Source organism: Astatotilapia calliptera, chromosome 7 (assembly GCF_900246225.1).
Source record: "Astatotilapia calliptera chromosome 7, fAstCal1.2, whole genome shotgun sequence".
Lineage (NCBI taxonomy): Eukaryota > Metazoa > Chordata > Actinopteri > Cichliformes > Cichlidae > Astatotilapia > Astatotilapia calliptera.
Window position 1 is genome coordinate 59,920,871 of NC_039308.1, and position 27,402 is coordinate 59,948,272.

At 41.5% G+C, this 27,402-nt stretch overlaps 1 protein-coding gene across 1 annotated transcript; it reads right to left on the bottom strand.

Annotated features, from left to right (window-relative positions):
• Positions 1 to 30: 30 nt before the first annotated feature.
• polr3b (polymerase (RNA) III (DNA directed) polypeptide B) lies at positions 31 to 27,402 on the bottom strand. Its single transcript, XM_026176282.1, has 28 exons — positions 27,078 to 27,402; positions 26,787 to 26,819; positions 24,350 to 24,406; positions 24,197 to 24,261; positions 23,995 to 24,070; positions 23,493 to 23,593; positions 23,142 to 23,233; positions 19,846 to 19,963; positions 18,535 to 18,643; positions 17,731 to 17,853; positions 15,338 to 15,454; positions 15,114 to 15,248; positions 13,889 to 14,050; positions 12,431 to 12,631; positions 11,979 to 12,141; positions 10,323 to 10,476; positions 10,097 to 10,171; positions 9,737 to 9,835; positions 9,504 to 9,631; positions 8,274 to 8,483; positions 8,008 to 8,166; positions 6,128 to 6,245; positions 5,871 to 6,013; positions 2,716 to 2,819; positions 1,365 to 1,531; positions 739 to 852; positions 476 to 649; positions 31 to 306 (listed from the first exon to the last, which is right to left on the bottom strand). Exons 1-28 carry the CDS (start codon positions 27,147 to 27,149, stop codon positions 177 to 179), a joined length of 3,399 nt encoding a protein of 1,132 aa, XP_026032067.1. The 5' UTR covers positions 27,150 to 27,402; the 3' UTR covers positions 31 to 176.

A 27,402-nucleotide genomic window follows, 5' to 3' on the forward strand; every position in this document is an offset into this window, starting at 1 on the left:
GAAAAAAGAAACATTAAAAAAAAGAAACAGGAAAAAAGTTTTCAGATTTTAACCAACAACAAAAATAGTCCTGTGTCAGCTTCTTTCTGCTTGTTTGTCGCTCGATCAAACATTCACAAATCAACTTATAACTCTTGCTCTAAACCTGTGACTCACACGTCCCGTCTCTGTCCTGCTCACTCGTTGTAGCGCGACAGCTTGAGTCGAGGGATGATATTCATGGACTGCAGCTCCTGGAAGAGGAGTTTGCAGGCGTAGGGGATACGCAGGGAGGAGACGTGGCAGGACGACTTACAGTAATGACACCTGAAACACGGAAACAGAACAGACGTTTATGGACCACCCGGATTACACAGCTACCAAGCTTTTTTAGTCACTGTGTAAACTTAAATATTTCCCCTTCTTTCAGTTCGTATCAATGTGCACCAGATCTTGTGATGCCCCCTAACATGTTTCACCAGCAGAAACAGCTTACCACCCAGAGTATCCCAACAGCCCGCACTGCCCACACACGTCCACCTCGAAAGCGTCGCTGGAAATCATGAGGCGCTCCAGGAGCAACATGCTCGCTCCGTAGCCGATCAGACAGTCACGTTCCATCTCACCCAAACGCAGACCTCCATCTCTGGAGCGACCCTCCGTGGGCTGCCTGGTATCAGGACAGTTGGATACGGAGAATTTAATTCAACACTTATAGGCACTAATCGAATCTCAACGTCACCACAGATGAGAAACTACCTGGTGAGAACGGCTCTGGGGCCTCGGGCTCTGGCGTGCATCTTGTCAAGAACCATGTGCTTCAGTTTCTGGTAATACACAGGTCCAAAGTAGATATAAGCCTCCAGAGGTTCTCTGAGGGAAAAGCAGGGGTCAGGAATTGTGTGCACATCAGGCTAACACATACATTACATAAGCATATAAAATCTATCATTTTTTGTAATAAAATAGTGGATAAGCAGAGCATGAGATGATTCCAACAAAAATCTGCCTTCTTTTTGGACTGCTGGTCCATAAATTTGAATAAAAGAAATATTACCGATGAAAGATTTGTACACGTGATCCTTGCCTTCAGACGGCAGATTTTACACAGAAATTAAATGTACTGTTTGTATACAGCTGGTGCCGGATGGACAGGCACTAACGCGGCCACTATGCCAATATGCAATTTCTGCATAATGAAAACATTCAAGCTACTGTTTAAGAACTAATATTGTGGTGATAAAATGTTAACATCACTCTGAGAAATTTTTCACAACATTAAGAGAAATAAGACTTGTAAACAGTCATGAGTAGCAATGCAAACACTTGTGTAGCAGCATTGTGTTGTGTGTGGCTATTAACCTAAAACATCCTCTATTAATTACCCAGTGATGCCTGAAGTGACGTAGTCTTTGCCCTGGTAGTTGTATCCATAACGGATGAGATCCTCACACACATCCTTCACCTTGCTGCCTCCGAAGGCTGTGCCATAGTGGAAGCGCCCATCCAGGACCCCCGCCTTCCCAGCCAAGAGTTCAATCAACTTTCCCACCTGACGAAGTTCAGGAAAAGAACAGCAGCTCTGTTCATTACACAAATCTTTTTGTGCTTTACATCCTCTCCTGGCACTAAATGTGTATATTAAGGGTGAGATTAGATTACACATGTACTCCTCAGGGTTGGTGACAGCAGTCCAAGGATGGCTGAGTTCAACAATTCCACTAAGATCGCACTCAGAGGACCCCTGACCCCGACACACAAAGGGAAACACCTACTCTCATATCACTCCCAGGCCACAGAAACATCCTCTGGAGCCAAGCATTTCTGAGCCTTTTCCATGGAAACCAGAGTGAGCAGCAGTAAAGATCATTCAGGTTTTTACAGTGTATGAAACAGAGCCAAGTCTCATGTCATTCACATTCATCACCATCCTACAGTTCACATGTACTGGCCACGTTTTATAAAACTTCCACACACACCGCTACAGGCGGTGGCCTCACTGGCAGCTGTCTCCGCAGCAACAAATATCTGTTTGTGAACAGTGAGATTGCTGCTTAACGGCGTCAATGGACGTGTGCTCTGGAAGCCAATGATAACCCAGAGAGAAGAGGAGTGGGGATAATGAGGGTTTTGTCTCAGGAGAGCCGGCACAAACCTATAAAGAGCGACAGCCACAGCATCCTACGTGACTCAGACTCCAGTCGTAGCAAAAAGAACAAAAACAAAAAAAACAACAACCCACAAATAAAAACCAGAAGCACGTCCTCAAATTAGACGGCAAATAACCAGCTTTTCACCAAGAGAAAAGAAAACTTAACCTCCCTGACAAATGTTACAACATCGGAGCAGAAATGACAAAGCCAGTGATGAATTAATAGCCCTAAAAATACCATGAATAATATATTATAAGTTCTAGCTCCAGCGAATGGGTTGATCATTAATGATTGGATCTTCCAAGATGTTTAAAGGTATCACTTTTTTGCCTTTGGGGTCTTTTAAAACTTTTGAGAAAATAATCGTTTAATCAACTGTTTAGCAAACGTTTCGTTATCTGCAGATTATATTTCACACCGTTTTTTGACATTATGGTTGTTTACTGTTTAATTTTTTTAATTTCTTCCCCTTTGGTTTATTTCTGAACAAAACAATGGAAAAAATGCAAAAAATACTTGGCACATGAATCAACAGAGAAAAATGTTGCAGAATTTGAGTTTCCACAGCTGTGAAGTGTCGCACCGTCATTCTGGAGGGATATCCATGAGGGTTCATGATGATATCTGGACAGATCCCTGTGTCACAGAACGGCATGTCCTCCTGTGGGACGATGAGGCCACAAACACCTGAAACACACAAACACACACACAAAAAACATTAATGCACACATATGGCAAAGAGAAAACCAATCAGCTTCCCACATGTGAGGATCCGAGGCTGTACTTTAACTTTACAGCAGTGTTAACTAGGGATGGGTATCGTTTAGGTTTTATCCGATACCGGTGCCAAATCGGTACTTTTGAAACGGTGCCGGTGCTTAAACGGTGCTCAAACCGGTGCTTAAAGAATGGAGAACACAAAATTGGTCCAAAAGCCTCTCATGTTCAGCTGGTTTTTTGTAAAAAGATAACAATGTTAGCCTTTTCTGCAGCTATGGGGCATATATGGTATCACTCTTGGCTGGAAGCAGTGCTTAAACAATGGAAAAAACACAAACTTTGTCCAAAAACCTCTCATGTTCAGCAGTTTTCCACTTTTTCTTTGGTCATTTTAGCCTTTTTGGCCAGGGTGAAGGGAGTATCTGCCATCAAACAAGAAGACAGCCGCATGTAGCTATGATGATGTTTGCTAGTTCACCTTACATGCATTAATGTAATAACGTGGTTAGCCTACTCAACGTAAATTACACACGAACAACATTAAGCTACTCACGCAGAGAAGAACGGCTGCTGCTGCATCATCATCCTCATCATTTCTGCTACACTGGCAGGGCTAGGGGCCAGGACTCTATTCTTCGGGTTTTTGGGGGTGTTGCTAAATCCGGGTCCGATAACAGGCACCACACCTGCAGTAGATGTGCTCGGTGTGAGGTCTCACAGCAAGCTATCAAATACGGCGCATTTCTGGGCTTTTAAAAAAAAAAAAAAAAAAAAAAACGCTATGCGTCGCCAGGTGTTTCATCGGATTTGAGGTGTTACCTCCTTTGACAGTATCACAGTATCAGCTTAAAGCACTTGTTGCAGGCTGCTGAGTTTGCATCTTTTGCTGTGAAGTACAGCCAGACTTTTGACCGCTTCACCTTGGGCATTTTTAATCTGTAGCTCTGCTCTAAAAGAACGCACGTACCTGGACCCGCCTACTATCCTCGGAAACGTAAAATGATTGGCTAGAAGTGTATCACAGCTCAGGAAAAAAAAGCACCGAAATGTGCGCTGCTTTTCGGTCTGGTTACTACCGTTTATGTCAGAACCCACACCGGTACCCATCCCTAGTGTTAACACATCACTTTGGCTGCACAGAATGTGTAATAGGCTTTTTATAATATTTTGAATAGAAAATGTTAAATAAAAGTGATAAGTTTTAAAAGTAGGCTGCAGTTTTAATCTGGTTTTAAGGACAAAAAAATCTGACTTTCTGACTTAACTGCAAGCACCAGTTCAGCAAACTTAATAGTGTTTGTGCTGTGGGGGCTCTGTGTGGACCACTGGCAGAGCATGACATTTCCATACTCATGTGGACAGACAGGGACCTCTTTTGACTCGCATGATGTGGGGGGACAAGCACCCCTGGTAGCCAGGAGTTTAAGTGTGAGTGCAAATGTTTACTGAGGGGCCGAAGCACTCTTCCTTGGCCATGGTAAACAGATTGTAGGTCCATTTGCAAATGAAAAAACGAAGAAAAAAAGGAAAAAGGAGTGAAGTGAAGGAGAGCAGGAAGTGGAGAAAGGTGCTTAGCTGGACAGGGAGACTGGGATTACACACCCATGATTTTCAGTTCAAGTCAGAGGAAGTGGAGGGGATCAACTCGAGAGGAGAAAACGAATCAGTGCACGTGGGAAAAATTCACTATTAGCCGACCAGTCAGCGACGCAGCTGACTGCTGATGCCTTACAGGATGTTGCAACAGGATGTTGACTAGGAACAAGTACGGCGATTAACAGGAAAGTCATCCAACGGCAGGAAGAAGGTGAAAAGAAAAGAGAAAAGGCGGGTAAGGCAGGGCCAGAAGAAAGCATAAAGAGAGAAAAGGCATTAAGAAAAAGGCTGATTATCAGGTTAAAAGTACTCCAAAAGAGGAGTGAGAGGAGGAAGAATGAAGTTGGAAAACGGTGGAAAGCACCACAGAGACACTACCAACAGCAGACATCCTTGGGTGTTGTTTGTTTTGTGTGAAAGTAAATGATAAAAGAGGCATGAAATCAGCAGAGAAAGGCAAGACAACAGCAAGGGTCCAGAGCCCTCCATCACAGCTCATACAGCTCCACAGTGGCGGCTCACACAATAGGCCCCTACTACTAACAGCCCGTCCGCCGCCTCCCCCACCTACACAGCTGTGTATGTGTGTGTGACCGGTAAATAATTAACTTATTCTGCTCTGCTGACCAGGACTTATGAGAGTAGTCATGAGAAGCTGGGAGATCCATCACTGCAGCCAAATTCACTTCTAATTAAACACTTTTATATATTGATGAAGAAATAATGAGTTTGTTCCTTTCAAATTACTCATCAGAGAAGAAATAAATGGTTGTTTTTACAGAGAGATGACCACAGTGAAGCAAAAATGTAGATAAAAAGGTTTACTTTTCCTCTTTGAGGCAATTGTGATTAAAACTAGCTCCACATCAGCTGCACATCTGGGTGTCTCCATCCAAAACTCCTCCAGCTAACCCCACACTGACCTCTCTCCTTGTCACTATCTGAGACAGAAGACATTGTCCCATCCCGAGCTGACCGCCCAGTGCCCACCATGTTAATGAAGAGAGTAAATTATGCATGGCGCCAGTTAGCTTTTTGATTAAAACATCATACTAGCCCTCTATAGGGGAGGCGCTGCAAAACAATAGAGGCTATAAACACTTTTTTCCCCCCAGTAGCACCAGAATACTGCTGGGGTGTAATAAATTTGCATAGTCTGGCACAGGACAAAGAGCCAATTAATTGAAAAGGCTCTTGAAAGATGAGAACAGGGGGGCAGTGACAGAACAGCAGCTAGTGGGACTTGACTCAACAAATGCTCAAGCACAGTGAAAGATTTTCCTCTTTTTGTCCAGGCATTTACAAATCTCTCGCAACAGGTTGAAAACCCTAACCCTCTGTACTCTCCCTCCAGCTTTGAGCTCAAAATCTTTAGGCTCTGGTCTCACAGAGCAGGCATTGTGGCTGTCATGGGGTCGGCACCTTTCTGTCCGTGTCGACTGCTGAATTTGTCGCCTATTTCAGGTCTCCTGGTCTGCCTCAGGAGGATCTTGATGAGGAAGGCGTCTTCAGCATTGGACGAGATCAAGACCTTTTCAATGTACGAGTCCGTTGACCCCTTATAACTGAAAACAAGAGAATTCAAACTGAGTCCCGTTTTTCCCTCTACATAGATGTAAGAGCTGAAAAAAATAGTTCCACAGTGATGTGTGTGGGCGTGGTGCTGGGAGCTGACTCACCTGATGGGCACGTCTCTGTACTGGGGCTGGCCTGGCTGGGTACTGCCCTCCAGTGGTGTCTGCGTGACAGTCGGCATAGATTTGTTCACCAGCACCTGCTTGTTCTCCACTCTCTCACCTGAAGCACACAAAACACATCAAAGAGTCTTAGACAGACTGGCCTACATAGACTAAAGGCCATTAAGTTCTCTTTAACTTGTGCTAACGTCAAATCTTTGACCAAAAGCAAAAGAACGAAAACAAATAAGTTTGTTTTCAGACTTATTTGAGCTCACACATGTGGGCTCTCACATGTGGGCTCTCAATTTAAAACTGTATTTAACACAGTTTTAAATTGCTTGTTACCTGTTTTGCTTTTGCTAGCTTTGTTTACATCTGCTTTCTTCAAAAATGTCTCTACTGTTCTGGTAATGACTTTGAATCGCTACTAAAACCATAAACTGTATATGAAAGATAGAAACAAGCTCTTTGATGTCCATGCCCCCCCCAAGGTTTGTGGTCTCCTGCGCTATTTTTTTTAAAACTAAATATGATGAACGAGGAGTGGATCCGACTGAGAAGCGATCCGCACGCTAGAGCCCGACCAATACTGGAATTGATACTGAAATTTGCAGACTTAAAAATCAGATAGCAATACTCATACTTGTTATGTGCAGTAACTTATGTGTCCTTACCAACATAATGTTAAAATGCAGGTTTAAAAATAAGTTTGTTTTACTTATTCATTATCCATCTGACTCTGCTCAGATCAACTGGCTGTTTTGTTTGTAGCATGTTGCCAACAGGGAAGTAGCAGAGTGCCCTCTAGTGGACAAACTATGCAAAGTCAACACCGATAACATGGTTGAAGGGTGTTTTTTTCTGTTTCTTCTTTACTGTTAATTTATTGCCTGACAAATGAAAATTAATATATCAGCAAATAGGAGCTTTATATAAGTTGGGCTCTGTTGCTAATACAGGATATACAAACAAAAATCAACTTTTTGAATCTTAAATATTATTTTCATAATAAAAGCAGTAAGTCACAGGATGCTTTTAAAGGGGTCTGCCACATGAGGTACAAATGATTAATTGAAAATAAGTTTCTGTACACCCACCTTTACATAATAACGAAACAAAAGCAGATGCAACAGATTTACATTACAAAACAAACGTCAGTTACTTACATCATTTTTCAGCATGTTTATAATGTCACCAGACAACAGGACCTTCGTTTCTTTTCACTCGTCTCTACAATTTTTTTTGTAACTGCTTTGATACTTTGCTCATACCGAGGCTTACAATGCATCTCATGGCTGCAGGCCGGCTATAAGCTCTGGACAGCTTCAGCTTTAGGCACTTTCTCTTTGTTAACTCCTTTAAAATGTCCATATTGAGCTTGGTGAGGGTGATTTAGGTGCCAGATTTGGTTTGTTGTAAAAAACGATTTTGTGGTGGTTCCACCAGGATTTACTCTGGGAACTGTGTGTTCACTCACAGTGAAGAGCTCAATAATGGCCACAGCGAGTGTGTGAGCAACTATTTTCCTGCGCTACTGTGCATGCATGAAATGGACTGGCTTGTAATCAGGCATACGTGAGATGCCTGATTAATCCACACTTGTACTGTATGATCCTATTTTCTTCTTCTTCATACTAATAATATTGATAACACATTTCTAACTGTTCCAATCGATGAAAAACTATGGAGATATGTAAGAAGTGGTGTGTGTGTAAATATTGCAAAATAGGCTTCACTTCTCTCTGAGTGAAACATCAGTAAAAACAAACTCCTGACCACTATTAATGACACAGATAATGCTCATAAAATGAATGCCACAGAAGAGGCTGTTAAGGAGCAGCGAACCATGCTGGATTTGCTCCAGTCCTGCTGGTACTCACCAGGGGAGCAGATACCATCAGCATCCAGGATGCTGTGCCTCCAGATGGGTTTTCGTGTTGCAGCATCCAACATGGGGCCCATCACCTTGTCGAAAGTCTGATTGGTGTAACGCCGCAGTATGCATTTTGTATTTTTGTAGACAAGGCACCGTCCAAATCCTGTTTGGAGACACATTTACTGTTACATTAGATTTTCTACCTCCTATTCTGGTATTTTGTTGCTTAAAAACGACTATGCAATTCTTTAAGTTGGACAGATCTCACACCTCTGTCCAGTGAGGCTTTGTTGAGGACCAGAGCGTCCTCAATATCATAGCCACTGTAGCTCATCACAGCCACGGTGGCGTTCTGACCAGCCGGCAGCTTCTCAAAATCAATCAGCTCAATGGTTTTTGTTTTGACCATCGGCCTTTGAGGATAGGCCAGCAGGTACATCAGGGTGTCGATGCGGTTTCTCTGGTTGTAGCCGATAGTCCCTGGAGAGAAGAATCACGAATTTTAAAAAAAAAGAACTGAATTTTTAATAAAAACTTATATGTAACTCACTGTGTGTCTGTAATCTAGTGATTTAGGGCATCTATAAGAAAATATATAAAATTGTCAATAAATCCATTTTTAGAGGATTATAGATGTTACTTCCTCCTGATTAGACCTCTCTTATATTATGGCCTAAAGTCTGGCCTCCGTGTGGTTTTGACACTTGTCAGATGATACTGCTTCACAATTAAACTGCGTGTGATAACAGGGCCGGGCCACACAGCCAGATTTGCACATGTATGAGAGCCGTCCATACAAAATAGACAAGGCAGAGAATATTGGGCCAAATATAGTTCCAGTCAGTGTTTTTGTAAAGACTGGGAGGGCGGGGAGGAAGGAACGGATGAAGGTAAAGTGGAGGGGTGGGGGCGACCGCAGTCCTTATGAATGTTAGCAGGGCCGTTTGGGGAAGTTCTGGTTACCAAGGAGCTCCGGGTGCACACTCAGTGGTCTTTTGCAGCTGAGCACACTGACCCCCCGAGCACAGCCAGAGCAGACACAATGAATTGCTAATGACACTCTGGGTGACTGGCAGGGAAAGGGCCTCTGCACACACAGCACAAAAGAAAACCTACGCAAGCTCCCCATGTTTGATGTTCATGCTCACACACTCACACACACACATGAGACACTTAATCACACATACAAATGCATTCTGACAAGAAGTGGTGCAGGAGTGGAGTTTTGGGGGAGACGAACCAGCAGGCTGCTTGTATCTATACCATTTGTTATTCTAATGCCCTTTTGTATGATTTTAACTTGTGCAAATAAAAGTGCAAACTCTGAACCGGCAGATTTAGGAGGCTTAGGAACACTGTTCATGTGTTCATGTAAGATTAAATTACTGTAAGAGGCCGTGTTTGTGTGTGCACATGCAGCTGTGGGGAGGATGTTTGAGAAAGGATTCGAGATCCTTGCAGTTTGATGACCTGTGTGCTAGCTGCTCAGCCCACTCTTACCCATTGCCTGCTTGCCCATAGCACACTGGTATGTGTTCCTGGGTGACTGGTTGTGGTGGGGGTAGGGAATGAGGCCGGCACACACCCCGAGCAGTGTGAAGGGCTCGATCTCCAAGTGTGTTGTGTCTCTAGAGAGGTTTAAAAAAAACCCAAAAAAACAGGTATAACTTACTTGACATAAACCTGAATGATCTTTTCATTTTACTGAAATCAGCTTATCATGTGCCACTGACTTGTTAATCATGTATTCATAAAGGGCGATCTGACAGTCGTTCTCCTCGTTGACATCCAGATACTCCACCAGGCCTTCATGTAGGAAATCCTCAAAAGTTCTGAAGTAAAGTACAGAAACTATTAATAAAAATCTACTGTTTGGGAAGTGCCTGTATGGTGTGATTGTGGTGTGAGGATACACTCATAATTTCACAAATATGCACGATACTAACCAGTGGCTTTTGTTTTTCAAGCAGTTGTATAATTGATGTTTATTAAGTTAGCAAATAAGCCAAAGTGGCGAGTTTAAAAAACAAAACAGTAACTTAAAGAGCTGCTTCTTTAATAACAGCAGTCACTCTCTGCACTCCTACCCTCACCTGTAGCCCTGAGACAGGTCTTCGATGTGCTTGTTTTTCACCATTGGAACTCCCTTCTTTACGATGATGTATGGTCTGCAGAGGGAAACACAACAAAACAAAGCTGTGTGAAAAACATTCTTACAACTAAAGAACTCAATGTTACGCTAAGCAAACACACTGGTGTGTAACGATCTTCAGCAAACATTTATTTCCACATTATGCTATTTTTTCTAAACTTCCGCACCTGCAGAGTCGTCCTCCATCAGATGAGATGTAGACGCAGCGGTCGCTCAGGTTTGTGGAAATGGACACAAACTCATTGATGAAACCCGCCCTGCGCATCAACCTGAAAGTGTTGATCAGCTTCTGATGGTCTCGGATCACACCGAGGATGTTACCTGTGGACATGATACAGATAAAGAGGATAGACATTAAATATTAAACATATTTTTGGGTTAGAAGACTGATGTGCTGAGCTAAACACATTCTGACTTTGCGTATTCAGTAATCTTTAAGAGCAACCAAACAATTGTTACGCAATTGTGATACAGCACGCCAAAACAGGCTAAGACCAATTTTTTTAATTTATTGATGTTACAAAACCCTTTGATAAGAAGAACACATTATATTGATCTTCCTTTGATTATTTTATGTGACTTTTTCACTTCATTATTTCAAATTCATGTCACAGTCACTTGTAGCACGTTTGTCAATGTTGAAAACATCTGATGGATCACAATGCATACAACACTATTGTCACAGCGTAGAGACAGAAAAGTTGCCAGCATCATTGAGGAGCTACATTTCACTCTCTGACGAGCCAGGTAGCGTCTGTAGGTGTGTGGCTGTGATGAGTGAAGGTTTTGCCCTCACAGCAGAGATGTTTGCTGGATGTAAACCCGCTAAAAAGAGTGCACTGTTAAATGTAGTTTATGCATTAGAGACTGTTCAATAACAACATCTTTTGACATAGTTTTGACAGATATTGCAGTTCACATTAGGGACAGTAGGATTGCTCTTGATTGCATCACTGCTTGGTTGTTTGTGTGTGAAGCTGTTTAACCTGCTGCATCACATTTGTTTAACATTTAGAGTTCACATTAATAAACACATGGATTTTGCTTATCCAATAATTTACCAGTTGTTTTCTCAGTTAGTCAAATTATCAGTAAAATGCCAAAGAATAGTAAACCATATAACAATGGCCACAGTACAATAAACACCTGTCTGAAGCTCCATTATATAAAACAAGAAACATGGACACATTTGACATCTAAGAGGCTAAAACAGGACATTTATGGGATTTTTACACAAAAAAGCCACGACAAATTATTCATCAGCTGATTTTGGTTAAAATTCAAACTTTAAATGCAAAGAAGGAGTGAAGGCGGCATTTGTAAGACACCGCAGCTTACTCTGGAAGAAACGGAGCTCTAACTGCCTGTAGGGGTGTGTTCATATCAAGTCTGACAGACAAATGACTGGAGAACAGAGGAGACACTGTGCTCTGCCTCTGTGTGAGGACACATTTGCACTGAACACACTCTGAAGGGCTTTGACACCTGCTGCTACCAACTAATTAAATGGTATGGCAGCTAATATAATTTGACAGTTATCAGTGGCGAGACAAACATATACAGTAATTAAGGGGCCAAGTTTTGACTCAAGAATAATACCTACTGCTGTCGTGAAATGAATGAATTATCAGCCTCACAGTGAAATGCAAAATTACCTTCTGTAAACTAAACAGAATATTTTTCCCTTCATGTTCATAAGCAACACATTCAAAACAGGGAGGATTAAGACTTTCTTTTCAAACGATCTAAAGCAAAAGCCTCCGGTGTTAATTCTCTCTGTGTTTATTTATTAATTAGGCTCCACTGCGGAGGTGGTGGTTTACCATTGAGGAAGACGAGAAACACGCTCGGGTAGGAGAGCTCCTCTCCACACAACAGGTTCACATCTTCCACCCCGAGGTTGAAGGCCAGCTTGATGATGGGACCGTCCTCCATGTCGGTGGTGATGTGCGTCATCAGAGCCAAGTTCTTCACCAGACCACAGGCCTACAGATACACATATATAATCCAATATTATCCTTGTGGAAATACATAAAAACACAGAGACAAGAGTTTTTCTAAGAGTCTCAGTGTCAGTAACCTCCCCTCCAATCCCCATTTAGAGGTAGATCATTGTCTAACCATCACAGGGAGTGTTATAACATGAGAATAACTCATTAAAGTGAGAAAGAAATTGCTGACCATGATTCCTATATATAGCAGTACATGTGCCACAGCATATTAGCCTTTGAGAAACCTCCTGGGCCATCAGGTGTGGCTGCCGCAGCACACTCACCTCGCCCTCAGGGGTGTCAGATGGACACAGCATTCCCCACTGTGACGGCTGCAGGGAGCGCGGTCCGCTGACTTTCCTCGTCTTCTCAAACTGGGAGGAGATCCTGGTCATCATGCCGAGAGCTGAAATGTAGGAGAGACGAGACAGGACCTGGGTGACTCCCTGACGGTCCATCTTGAATCTCTTCAGAGACCAGTTACCCTGTTGCAAGAAAACATCAACACCAATAATTACATACTGCATAGTAAATATTACTTAGTACACAACACTTTATTGCTCATTAATGCATTTTAATGACTGATAAGCATCCAAAAATGGAAGCTAGAGTGTGCCAGTATTAGCAACTATTCATAAGTGGTGCATGTTTCATTTTAATATTACAAAAATTCATGCAATGACTCCAAATTAAGAAAGAGACATTTCTGGCTTAAATTCTGAAAGCGGAAGCAGGATTTCACTCTTAATGTTGTTTTAATATAAATCTATAAATCTCCATCTAAGTAACTCCTGCTTTCTAATTTTTGTTTGATCAGTGACCACTTTATTCTTCTATTACAAGTACAGCATGAGAAAATTTTAAGTTAACACTCACATAGGAACACAAACTGAACCTCTACTTAATTGGAGGCACTACGATTGATGATGTCGGTACGCCTGATAGTTTTTGATTGTTTTGTTTTTTTTAGCTATCATAAGGATCTTTAATAAATGTAATAAACATTTTGATATGTTAAATGAACATTTCCCCTGCACGTCTGTTTCTTTTGGCCTGCAGCTCTATTTATCCATCAAGACTGTTTTGCAAGCTGTTTGATGTCAGATACTGACTTTAAAGAGAGTCCAGCCAGCAAGCAATACAGCTCAGCCGACCAGGACACCATTAATACTGATATTTTAGTTTTTTTATGTTCAATATTTGATCAACCCAAAATAAAAGATGAATGAAAATGAATTTGGTCCATTTTTGTGACAAAGAATTTCATGTACACTTGTTTTGTATTACAGTGCTGTGAAATTTAACTATATATCATTTTAAAATGATCACTAATAGCCTATTTAAAGGTTTTTATTGTTTGTTTTTATTAGTGCATACTCAAATATGGGATTTTTTGTTCTTTAAACTTTAACTAGCCAATGAACAGACATTTTTGGATGCAGGCAAATTAGAGGATCTGTAACTTGGAAAATGTCAAGATTTTATCTTTAATAGTTTTCAGCTATTTATATTTAAACATAAAAATAAATAAACATTAAAAAAGGTTTGACAGCGATGAACCTTTTCTAAAATTATGTATCTTAAAAGTGTCTGACATATGAAGCTAAAATTCTCATTATATACGCAAAAATTTTGGACCATAAAATTTTGATGCAACATGCAGACGGTTGAGCAGAAAACTTTCCAAAATGTTGTTTGAGATGGAACGACCTCCTGAGCTATAGCAGCCATGACTTTCTCACCGTGGATATCGCATTGACCATGCCGTTGGTGATCTGATCCTGCCGCATGTGCTTGACCACATCAAACTGAGCTGCTCTCTGCTTGGGGATGATCTGGTCTGCGATTTTCTTCAATTCGGCATTAAACTTCTTAAAGAGATCTTCAAACAGCAGAGACAGGAGCTAAAAAGAAGCAAAAAAATGCAGATGTTTTTTGTTTGCTTTTTTAAATCTCAGGTCTCCTGGCACGCAGTGTCAGTTCACGTGCATCTACTGCCAGATGTAATAGCCAGGTGTGCCAGCTCACAAGTAAGCCAGGTCCCTGTGGTCCTCTGTCCGGTCTACAGGAGGCAACTTCTCTTACAACCCCCACCCAACCTGTGCATTAGCATACATCCAAACAAACAGGCAGCACTGCTTGAAATTAATAAAGAAATTAAGCTTCCATTGCGCAGCCAGGCCAATTAGTTGAATGTCAGGGAACCATAATTGGAGAGTGAGGAGATTGCTGGCGTTGTTAGTATGTAAGCCCCCTATTGAAACAGGGCTCTGTGCTCCCCCCTCCCTCGATCCCTCCATCTCCTGCTCCTTATACAGAGCAGGTTGGGGGGGGGGGGAATTAAAGGCCTTAAGACAGCAGTAATTACATTATCAGAGCCGGGCCTGCGGATTAGCTCAATCGCTCCAGTCAAGGCAGCATTTCTATTGTCACGGTGCTGAAAAATCCCCATGCTTCCACAGCCTCAGGATTTTGGTGCCACCGCATATCTCTCTCCCGACAAAGCCAGGCTGAAATACTAGTGGGGGAAAGGAGGGGGGTTCAAAAACAAAACAGGGAAAAACAAAGCTGAGGGAAAATAATGAGAGTCTTATTAAAAGAAGGTGGCAGGAACAAAGGTGCAGGTGAGAGATCAGGCCTGGAGCCGGCGCTGTCCTCTGGTGTAGTGCTGTGATCCCTTCACACTGAAGCACGAGAGTGTTGGTGTGTTTCTGCTCGTATGGTATTAATAAGCATCAGGCATGTTTTGTTTCTAGTTGTTTTATGAGTAAAGAAAAGGAAGTAAACACCTTTCAGCTCACAAACATGAAAAAAAAAATCAATAATCATTTAAATAAAACTTTATAGTCTGAACTGAACTCTGGCTCATTTGGTTTTAAAGTCAAAGAACAAAAACAGAACTGAATGCAGCATTAAATAAAGGCAGTGCATTAAAACCTCAAGGATGACAGATGCACAGAAGCTTACCTGTCCAGCCAGCTCAAGACGTTTGTTGCCATAGTAATCTCTGTCATCCACCTTGTTGTCCCCTTGAGCCAGGATCACCCGCCGGACCATCACGGCCAGGTAAATACACTTAGCCCGAAAGTTAAACTCTTTCACCTGGACACAAGTTATACAGTCTTTACATTTTGTCGAGTAACCTTTTAGTGTGAATGCCAGTTATCGTGATGAGCATTCTGTTTACATACAGGCACATGTGTGAGAATGAGAGATGCTAACAGCTCTCTGGCCTCTTCCATCTTTGTTTTCTTGGGGCCTCCCCACATCCGCTGTCTGCGCACTTTATTCCCAAGATACCTCAGGGCCTGAAACAGAGCAGCCAAACAACATTTGATTCAACCTTTTGAGGAACATAAATATTTTTACCAACATGACTAATTTGGGGGTGAGGAAGACAGGAGGAGGACAAGGACACACTGTGGAAGAGAGCCTAATGAGGCAACATTTTTCTAATCTTCTATTGTCGAGTTCTAATGACTCTTATGTGAACTGTAGCCTTAGTTTCCTGTTCTTGGCTGACAGTAGGTGTGGTCTTCAGCTGCTGTAGTTCGCAGCACTCATACTCTTCTGGTACCTTAGGTATAAAGAATGGTTATTTGAGTACTGCTACCTACCAGCTTGAAGAAGTTCAAGTCAGCCGCTTGAACTGCGGCTGACTGGATTGTTTCAGATACATACAGATGGTTGTGTGGAGAAATCCCAGCAGATCAGCATTTTCTGAAATACTCAGATCAGCCCATCAGGCACCAGCAACCATGGCATGTTCAAAGGAACTTAAATCAACTTTCATCCCCATTCTGATCCTCAGTTTGAACTTCAGCCAGCCATTCTGAACAAGTCTAAAAACCTAAATTCACTGATTTGTTGCCATATTGTGTTAACAAGCAGTTGAGCAGGTGTTCCTAATAAAGCTGTGTGTATATGTTACATCAACTGTCAGTCAGACAAGGAACGCACCATGAGAATCAGTTAATTTTCCAACCAACAAAAATGTCCAAAACAACAAATATAAATAAATATTAATATAAATTAATGTTACAGTCTCGAGGAGATATTTTGTGTAAAAGATCAACATTCTGAATTTTTAAACAGAGAACGGAGAATCGTGTATCAGACTCTTGGTAGGTCAAGTGAACCACAAAGGGAACAATGTGCACATCACCCACACCTGAGTAAGCGCCCAGCTGGAGTCCTCAACAGAATTATAGCAAAGGTCAAAGGTTAATAAGGATGGACCACCCAACTTGCCCTCAAAACTGCATAAAAAATAAAAATAATTATTGTTAATATTTCTTTAAGGTAAAGGTAAAAAAAAAGTCTGTTTAATTTAGAGAAATTTAAAAAAAAAAGAAATCAGATGTAATCAACAGTGTCCGGATTCAAAAAAAGAAAAGAAGATGACAGTCAAATTTGGTTTTGCCAGATTATTTATCATAATCTGATAACAATGTTTCTTAAGCCTTATCTGCCTTTAATTATATAGATTTAGGCCTCATTGTGCACAATACAATGACCCAATGAATACCATGAAAAGACATCACGGAGGCTGGCAGACAGAGGAACACGAGAGCTGTGGCGACCGGTTGCTAGGAAGCAAATGTGGACTCATCAATGCATCAGCGGTTCCTCTAACAACATAATCTTTATGAAAAACAAATTGGCCGATTGCATTCATCTGTCGATGTCAAAGAAAAACACGTGGGCCTCATGAAATCCCCATGAAAAGCATTACTTAACTGGCTGGTAAGACAAAACCTTCGTCATCTGATCTCAAAGAGACAAAGAAAATACCTTCTGACAGCAGACAGCCAATAGAAACAGAAACAACATCCTGCTCTGCACACATCCGCAGCTAATGATCGCACATTAGAGATGCCAAGCAATTCACACTGACTTTTACGTGCTCTCACCCAAAAATTATTATTTTTTAAACAGTTTTTTGAATCAGGATTTCATTCACTTGAGCACGAGGAACATTTCTGTTTAATAAACAGTCAGAAAATTAACTTCCACTCTAGATGTGCATGAAAAGGTGTCGTTTTCAACAACAGTTTATTTTTATTGGGTGATTTTAACTTGTCACATCTGTAAATATGAAGGTGGGGAGCTTATTTACAAAAACCAGCCGGGAACAAACAACAGGCTGAGGTTCTGGGCTACGTGACCAATTGGTCATCTTTGGTGGTGCTAGGACCATGTCTGTGCTAAGGTTAAGGTGAGAGAATAGTCTACGGTTACAGCATACCTACAGCACAGATTTAACCAAGATGTACATCCCATGCATGTTACGACATCTCTCTTGTTAGTGGTGGTGAAGTTCAAGTCTTATAACCCTTAGAACTGTAGTTCTTTTATAGCATAAACATTAGCACTGTACTTTCAGTGCTTTTTAGTGCTCCTTCAGTTTTGTAATATTACTTTTTTCCCTTATATTACCAGTATATTGTCTTTGGAAATCAAAATTCAAAGATAATTAAAGCTTCAATCTAACATCGAGTAAATGGGGCTAAACTGACCAGAGTGTTTGTTTAAGCTTGAAATAACACCGGCCTGCTCTGGTTCTCTTGGATTGATAAAATACCTGAGTCTGTGTGAAGATTTGCGCTTTCTGGCACTCCTCCAGGCTCGGGGCGAAGCTGGCCATGACACTCTCCTCTGTGCCGATCATCTGAACTATCTCCTGGTCACTCTCCACACCCATCCCCTGTGTGGATGACATGTAAACGGTGTGTGTAAAATATTTGTACAACTACAAAAAATAAAAATCTTGTTATATTTAGATAAAAGCTTAACCGGGAAGGGGGAGTACATGAGACAGGGAGTGTTCACAGGGAGGGGTGAGGTGAGGAGGGAGTCATAATGTTGCCTGACATTTGCTTATGGAAATGTGAAGCTGTGGGAACTGATTCCAGATCGTCTCTGCAGCCGCTGCCAAACAGAGGGAGGGCTGGGGAAGACGTTACCCGGCAAACACGTGCAGTGAAAACACAGCGAGCATGCAGCATCATAAGGTAACATGTTTGAAGAGGTCTCTCCTCAGAGGGCAAAGAAGTTCATGATACCAGCTGTCAGCTAACATTTTCATTCTGAGGTGGTGTAAGAAATGTAATCAGTCGAGCAACTAATGAAACTAGAGTTCTAAAACTATTCACGATCTCATATAAAAACACTTCTCTATATATGTAACTTAAGCTTTGGAACAACTTCAAGCTGTAGCAAAAACAAAGACAGAGTTTGGAAACACTCACAAGTCTTTGCTTCAATCTGTAAGGCAATAACATCACAAACATCTTCATCTCTGACCATTTACCTGTGCTATAGCACCACCTACTGGACTTATTTCAGCAGACTCATAAAGAAAAAAAAAAAAAAAAATCACCCCTACCTTAAATATGATTGCAATGGGGGCATCCTCTGACAGCGTGTTGTGTCTCAAGTAGAAACGGCCTTGTTTAACAATAATATTAGTTCTGCTTTTCTTTTCATGAGTGGAGCTGGAGAGGACACAAAGAGCAGAGCAAACACGAGCATGTTTAGTGTCAGGTTCTTGTTCTTTTGCATGTTCACCTTATAACTGTGTGAGGTCTCTCTGCATACTCAGACTTCCTCCCACAGTCCAAAAACTTAACTGGTGATAATTAACTGGTCAAAGGTGTGAATGGTTTTCTCTGCTGATCTGGGAACCTGAGCAGAGCTCACCCTATGACAGCCGGCTCCAACACAACCCCAAATTGGAAAATGAGTCAGAAATTAGATGGATCCACTAATATAAGACTAAAAGCTTAAGCTATACATAGATCTACTTCTTGCATAATCTTAAAAACAACAACAACAAAACAAAAAACAAAGGTTTATATTTAACTCCAGCCAACATCTACAGTGATGTATTCTTTTCATTTAGAAAAGAGAAGTGCAAAGTTGGAGAACCGAGTGCGCAACTGAGCAAGGGTGTAAGGGTCATTCAGTGTCAGGTCATCAAATGTCTCCCACGTGACCATCTGAGATTTGAAATAGGACACTACAGCCAGATAAAACAGTGCTGTTCCTTATTAAAGCTTTAATGTCTATAAAACAATTGCCGTGATTTAAACTTTTATTTTAAATCATACTTAAATAATGCCACGAACCTTGTGTACGAGAATCTGTAAACTAAGTGCCAGTCTGCAGAATCGTGGCCTCCAACATCTGCTATCACAGACAGGACACTCAAATATTTTCTGACCTTTAAGCATCCATCAGTCTATGTTATCATAAGCTACACTCCTGAGATACCAGGGATTTCCCCTAAAACATTCCAAGGATAATGTTGCATAATTCCTAGTAATTAGTGCATCTTTCCCTGGAATTAATTCAAGAAAGACTGATGATCACAGTCCTGGTGGAAATTTTTTCCTTTTAGATTTGATGAACTGGAATGACCACGAATATATCAGAGTTTCACAGGTCTTAAATTAGCAGCTTCACTTTATGGTTTCCACCAAGCACCAGTCACAGCATCCACACTGTTGAGTCGTCTCCACACTTCTGCGCTTCTGGGCAGAATCGCAAAGAAGAAGCCAATAAAAGGAAAAGGTTAAGATGGTCAAACAAGACAGCTACTGAAAAGAAACAGCTGATTTTTTCTTTACATGTCTGCCAAGAAGGCGACTTTAAAATCATGGATGAACAGCTGCTAATGGATAGGTTGTTACAGTACCTGGTAACTGATGCTCCAACTGCACCCTTCCTGTCCTGCTCCACAATGATTCGGTTCTTGGACAGCTGTTCTTGGATCAGAATGACTTTCTCCTGACCTTTTACAATGAAATAACCCCCTGTGGAGAAAACAAAACAAAACAAGGGACACGGATCAATTTAACTGGAGAACCTGATGACAAGTCATTTTCTTTTACTTAATTACTCTCAGAGTGTGTAAAGGAAGTTTTAACTCTTTACTCCTTGAAACTCTTTTCAGTAATGAGCCGTTTCTGTCATATTTCAGACCTGCTTATAGTACAACTTTTCTGAATGTGCATCAGACATTAGTGAGGGTGATCACTGCCTGTACAGCCCTAACCCCTAACCCCATCTACCATTCCTCTCAAAAATTCTTGAAAAAAATAGTTGCTTCACAAGTCCATCTACACCTTACTGATAATAACCTTTACGAACAGTTCCAGTCTGGTTTCCGTCCTCTGCATAGCACCGAAACTGCTCTTATAAAAATAACAAACGATCTTCTTATGGCAGCTGATTCTGGTCTCTTCTCCATCCTTATTCTCCTTGATCTGAGTGCAGCCTTTGACACCATCATCCCATTCTTCTTAGCAGATTAGCTTCTATTGGTCTCTCTCATACTCCATTAGCCTGGTTTAAATCATACCTTTAAGGGGCGATCGTGGCTCAAGAGTTGGGAGTTTGCCTTGTAATCGGAAGGTTGCCGGTTCGAGCCCCGGCTTGGACAGTCTCGGTCGTTGTGTCCTTGGGCGAGACACTTCACCCGTTGCCTACTGGTGGTGGTCAGAGGGCCCGGTGGCGCCAGCGTCCGGCAGCCTCGCCTCTGTCAGTGCGCCCCAGGGTGGCTGTGGCTACAATGTAGCTTGCCATCACCAGTGTGTGAATGTGTGTGTGAATGGGTGGATGACAGGTTGTGTAAAGCGCTTTGGGGTCCTTAGGGACTAGTAAAGCGCTATACAAATACAGGCCATTTACCATTTATACCTGTCTGACCGCACTCAGTTCATTCAATTAAAATCCTTCACTTCTCAGCCTTCTCCTCTATCTACTGAGGTGCCCCAGGGATCTGTCCTCGGGCCCCTTCCTTTCATCATTTACCTTCTTCCACTCTGACATATTTTTCGTAAATATAACATTCAGTTCCACTGCTATGCCGATGACACCCAGCTTTACCTCTCTACCAAACCCGATTCTACTCTTCCTCCACCCTCCCTCACCCTCTGCTTAGCTGAACTCAATTCCTGGTTCTCCTCCAACTTTCTTAAACTCAACAGCAATAAATCAGAACTTCTCCTGGTCGGCACTAAACGATTGCTATCCAGAATTAACAATTTCTCTCTCACTATCAATAATTCGTTGGTCCCTATCTCTTTCTCTGTGAAAAGCTTGGGTGTCATTCTTGATAGCACATTATCTTTTAATTCACATATCAATAATGTCACACGTGCAGCATATTTTCAACTCTGTAATATCAATCGCCTCCGCCCTTTCCTCACTCCTCATGCCACTGGCATTCTCGTCCATAATCTTGTTATCTCTCGAATTGATTACTGTAACTCACGATTATTTGGCCTTACACAAAAATCCATTAACAAGCTCCAACGTGTCCAGAATTCTGCTGCCCGTATTATTACTAGGACTTCCTCTACCCACCACATCTCCCCAATCCTGAAGCAGCTACACTGGCTCCCGGTTAAATTTCGCATCCATTTTAAAATAATCCTTTATACATTTAAGGCTATTCATTCTCTCTCTCCACCATACCTCTCCGATTTAGTACAGATGAACTTCCCATCCTGGTGCCTCAGATCTTCATCTTCTCTTTCTCTCTCTGTTCCTTCCGCTCGTCTGATTACATTGGGGGGCAGGGCTTTTAGTTGCTCTGCCCCTTGACTTTGGAATTCCTTACCCCCTGACCTCAGAAATATTAGTTCATTCCCTCTTTTTAAGTCCACCCTCAAAACTCATCTGTTTAAAATTGCTTATGTTTAAACCTCTGTATGCTCTTAACTTTTATCTGTTATTCTTATCATTGTGTATATTTCCAGTTTTTGTGTTTTTATCTGTTGTACAGTGTCCTTGGGTGCTTTGAAAGGCGCCATTTTTAAATAAAATGTATTATTATTATTCTGTCAGGCCTAGGCTACTCACTAGGGCTGGGTATCATCACTGATTTCTATAATCCATTCGATTCTGGTTCTCAAAGTCCTGATTTGATTCAATTTAGCCTCAGACAGTCAGAAATATTATAATTCTGATCATTTATCAGTACTGATACATGTGAGACTTCATCAGAATTGTGAACATCACAGCAGATGCCTTTGTGTCAAAGTAACTGAGAATAAAACAGAAAAACATGAAGGAGATTTTTCTGCCTGGATTTTTATAGCAGATAACCTTAAAAATATTCTGCAATTTTGCATAATTTTAAAAAGTTTTAGTTTCTTCAGTATTGAACAGCAGAAATTAGGCTTTCTTGTCCGAGGTCATTTAAGTGAAAAGAGGGAATTCATGACGACATTTATCAAATGTGAAGCGTAGTTTGCTGCTTCTTTTGCTGCTGGCTCGGTTCAAAACAAAACCTGCAGCTCAGAATCAGCGCAAAAAGACGTAAACACAGAGTGGACCCAACGCATCAGAATCGGTGAGCTCCGACAGTGTGTCCGTGTTCGGGCCATCAGGTGAGAAAGCCGAGAAAGAGAAAGCTGATTCTGATGCGTCGAGTCCGCTCTGTGTTTACGTCTTTGTGTGGAATCCGTGTACCTGCTCTCATTTGCTGTTTGGTGGTTGTTGAATTAGTTTTGTGGGCTTTAATCGGAGAATCTGGCGTTTCTGGCAAAACACAGTTCTATTTAAAAGTCGATTCAGGATTTAATGAATCGATATCGTTTTATTCAAGCTACTCACCTCCGACTTCCACCTGCACTTTCAACTGGACCACGGCCAATCAGAGAGGTCCCGCCCCTGACTATCTCTGATTGGTTTAGTCCACGATAGGGGCATACTGTGTGTCTGTTGTTGACCACACGGAGAGTTGCCGATTTTTTTTTTGTTACCCGAACAGTTGGTCGCACTGGTGCGACTAAATATTTTTTTTAGTCACACCACTGAAAAATTTGGTCATATTTGCGACCAAATTAGTCGCACTCTAGAGCCCTAAATGGTCATCAAACATTTTACTGATATATATACTGAGATGCCAAAACTCATCATTAAGGGTTCAGGTGAGGCCCTTCAGGGGGAAAGAGTTAAAATGAGAGTGCTATGGTTACGTGCCTGGATCCAGGGGACATTCGTTGAGTTTTGAAAACTCCATGGGCGTCTTTCCCGTGAGAACGCAATTCGAGCTTCGCAGCATGATGGGCATCCTGAGAAAAGCAGAGTTATCTTCATTAATAAAATATGAATATTGCTTCAGTGTTGTTATAAAGCAGAATGTGTCAGCACAAATGAGTGAAGGAGGTCAGTTTATCAGCAAACAAAGCTTAAAAATCACAAAAGCTAAATCTTTTTTTAGCACTTGTTGGCTTACTGAGCTTTGCTGGAGAGGTTTTAAATTTGTAGATTTGATATAGATGTAACATAAATATGTCTGTATCAGGGGAGGGGGAAAAAAAAAAAAGATACCTTCCGATGGGCAGCGCATTGCGAATTATCCTCTGACTGCCACGGGTGTACTCTATATCCACCGTGATGGGCGCAGAGTAGGTCATATCTCTGAGACGACACTTTGGGATGAAACAGATGACTCTCAGCTATATCTCATCATCTTTAAAGGAAAGTATTGGAGGTGTAGGCATTCAAATATAAGTAACAAAAATAATTAATTAAGAAATACCTCTATGAGGGCTACAACTAAATGCCAACTGAGTCTAGAGATGCCTGAGTGACACATGTTCCCTCTGTATTTAATGTGTGATTATCTGTCCAAAGTGTAGAGAATTAATGTGATGTATATATATGTATATATATATATATATTTATTTATTTATTTATTTATTTATTTAATTTACTTATTTTAACTAATTTAAAGCTGTGTATTTGATTACTCTAAAGCTTTATTCAACTTTAATTAAAGCACAGTAAACAATGGTTCATACTTAACAGCAGAAACACAGACTACTCTCACCTCGTGGGGAGAGACTGGTCTGGTCACATTGAAACTTTCTTCCACGTCCGGCATGCCAACATAGATATTGAGGTATCTGCAAATATTTAAAAATCCATTATTTCCTCTTTTAATAAAAAAAAAAATAAAAATAAAAAAAACAACTTGTTGTGCATGTCTGCAGTGTTAAAGTCAGTGATGGTAGATGCACACAGTGACTTACTTGAGGTACCACATTGGATCAGCATCACTTGTGATTTTCTCATTTGCCTTCATAATTTTTTTGATCTAGAAGCAGAACAAATGAGACATCGATGCTCAAAATCCAAATGTACATGAAAAAGCAGCAACGGACAAAGACATGCTCGTGTTTTACCTCTACATTAATGAAATAGTTGAATGAGTCGATGTGCTGCTTTACCAAACCTTTCACCTGCAAAACACACAACGTGATATACATGTTTACTCTCCCAAATAATATTACTCACACAGATGTAGACCCACCAACTGTTCTCTCATCATTACACAGGAGGATACTTTGATATTTGATGACCAAAAAAAAAAGTAATTTAAAGAAGGTCCATGACTTAAAACTTTAACAGGGTAAAAGAACAAGACACGCTGTATGCGGTATATTTGGTCATTACGGCAATATTTCATTATTTCATGGCCATACTGGACTCAAATGTTTCACTTTTTACTAAATGTTTTTCTTTGGCCAAAAATATCTTGCTAAGGAATCAGAAGAAAAATGACCAGATAACCACATCAATAAGCTTACCAAAACTGCTTTATGTAACTTAGAAAATCCCTATCTCAAACTGACTGAGAAATTGGACGTCAAGGAAGGTTAGTTTATTGCAGTGCTCTAGTTTCAGGACTCCCCAAATCATCAGTTGGATTTCCCTTACTCATTTAAAATCTAGCCTTGGAATCCTTACAGGTACACAGAAATCACAAAGCTTTTGATGATTTGGTACCCAGTACAGACATCTCAGGTCATCAGTTTCAGATCTATTCTCAAAATCATATCTTAGTGTGTTGAGGGTACTTTCAGATATTCTGGCTCTGTTCCTTGGAGCACGCTGCTGACCTAAGATCAGTTACATCTCAGTGTACATTGAAAAACAGACTCAAAACCTTTTTAGCCACACAGGCCCACAGCTAATAGATGCTGTTGTTTTATTTTATTGTTTCTAATGCCTTAAGACATCATAAACCTACAAAGGGTTTTTTTTCAGCTGTCATGTAATTCTGTATAAATAATCATTCTGTAAAATACGATAATTTCTCAGTCATCCAGGTCATCGTAGTCAAAGGAGCTTGCAAAGAAAAGCGTCTGGACTTCTTTAAGTTGCTTGAAGACGTTTCACCTCTCATCCGAGAAGCTTCTTCAGTTCTAAGGTCAAATGGTGGAGAGTCCCAGATATAAACCTAGTGGGAGTGACCCCCCACAGAGGGACAAAAGGACCCCCTGATGATACTCTAATCGCCTGAGCCAAGGTGGGAAACTGGGCGTGGGTCCCAATCGGCCAGAGTTTCGGGTGTGTTCATTGTGAAACCTGGCCCCACCTTATCATGCGAATTCCTGAGGTCAGATGGCCCAATGTGAGTGGGCGTTAAGGCGTCTGGGAAGGGATCTCAAAACTGGATTATAGATGGCAGAGAGTTGGTGTCGTAAACCCTCGCCTCTGTTCAAAGATGGTCGCTCACAGTGGACATAGATGGATTCTTTCACTCCTCTTTCAAACCATCTGTCCTCTCTGTCCAAAATGTGAACATTGGTATCCTTGAAAGAGTGTCCTTTATCCTTAAGATGCAGATGGACTGCTGAGTCTTGTCCTGTGGAGGTGGCTCTTCTGTGTTGTGCCATGCGCTTGTGAAGTGGCTGTTTGGAGAGACCAAACAGCCACTTCACAATCTCTGCCATCTATAATCCAGTTTTGAGATCCCTTCCCAGGCGCCTTAACGCCCACTCACATCCTGGGCCATCTGACCTCAGGAATTCGCATGATAAGGTGGGGCCAGGTTTCACAATGAGCTCACCCGAAACCCTGGCTGATTGGGACCCACGCCCAGTTTCACACCTTGGCTCAGGTGATTAGAGTATCATCAGGGGGTCCTTTTGTCCCTCTGTGGGGGGTCACTCCCACTAGGTTTATATCTGGGACTCTCCACCATTTGACCTTAGAACTGAAGAAGCTTCTCGGATGAGAGGTGAAACGTCTTCAAGCAACTTAAAGAAGTCCAGACGCTTTTCTTTGCAAGCTCCTTTGACCAGTGACAATAAAGTTGAATTCTATTCTATGTAATGACCTGTACTATTTAAATAAAGATGTCCTTGTTATTGTCTGACTGCTTTGGAGTGATAGGAAGGAAACAGTAAGTCAAATTACTACTACACCACTACACGAAACTGAGGCTACATTTTGCACAGACTCAGCAATATAAGATTGGAAAAAGGTTTTCTGGTCTAATGAGTTTTGATTTCAGAATTTGGTGTGAAAATCATGAAAGCATGGGGCTGCTGGTTGTGGTGGTATAAATGGGTTGGGGGACATTATCTTCTCACACTTCGGTCCCCAGTTGACTAAGCACCATTTAAACACCAAGGCTTGCTAAGCATTAGTGCTAACCACAGTATGGCTGCTTCCAGCAGGGTAACGCACCATCTCACAGAGCTCAGCTCACCTCAAACTGTTTTTATAAACATGACAGCACACTATTATAGTTTCTACCATACTTTAAACATATTTTAATCAAGCAGCATTAAAATTTAGTAAAAGTGTGTAAGGGCTGTTGTGTTCTGTTACCTTCAGGAAGGCTGGTAACAACTTCCATTTTTCCTGTTAAAAAGGGAAAACGAGCAAATAAACAACAAGTCCGTTTTTATTCATAACGCGAAAACTATTCGAACTGTGTCCATACTTATGCACTTTCTCCAAATTGTACACTAGAAACAATATCTATCAGAAACAACAAACTGGGACACAGGACGTTCCCCTTCACTCTGCATCTCTATGAGCTAACAGCCTCCACGCTAGCGTTAGCATCTCTGTGCTCGTGCTGCTAGACTTTCGGTCCTTTCCGGTCTTCATACTCACAGCTACAGTGTTGACAGGAGCCGCCAGCTCCAGTGGGGTTATGTCGCTAAACTGTCCTCCCAGGACCTCCATGGTTTACTCCACTGCTTAACAGCAAACACACAAAAACCTGTACCAACTGTCAGTGTTGATATCGTGCAAGCGTGACTCCTTTGTGTTGCACTCTAAAACGTCCGTACGACCGGAACCAAGAAAAGCGTTCCGACTCTGTAACTCAAAAGGACTGTATCGTTCTACTTTTTAAAAATTACGTCATATAATATTGTATTGTGACGCACAGTTACTCACAATTGCGTCACAAAAAAAGTAACTGTGCGATGCAAAA

Excerpts from the sequence above, each read along its gene's own strand:
- polr3b (XM_026176282.1), bottom strand. The coding sequence starts at position 27,149 with ATGGAGGTCCTGGGAGGACAGTTTAGCGACATAACCCCACTGGAGCTG. Across the intron at positions 6,246-8,007 it reads TGATGGTATCTGCTCCCCTG|GTGAGAGAGTGGAGAACAAG; the intron begins GTGAGTACCAGC and ends TGTGTGCTTCAG. Across the intron at positions 2,820-5,870 it reads CAGTCGACACGGACAGAAAG|GTGTTTGTGGCCTCATCGTC; the intron begins GTGCCGACCCCA and ends TGTGTGTTTCAG.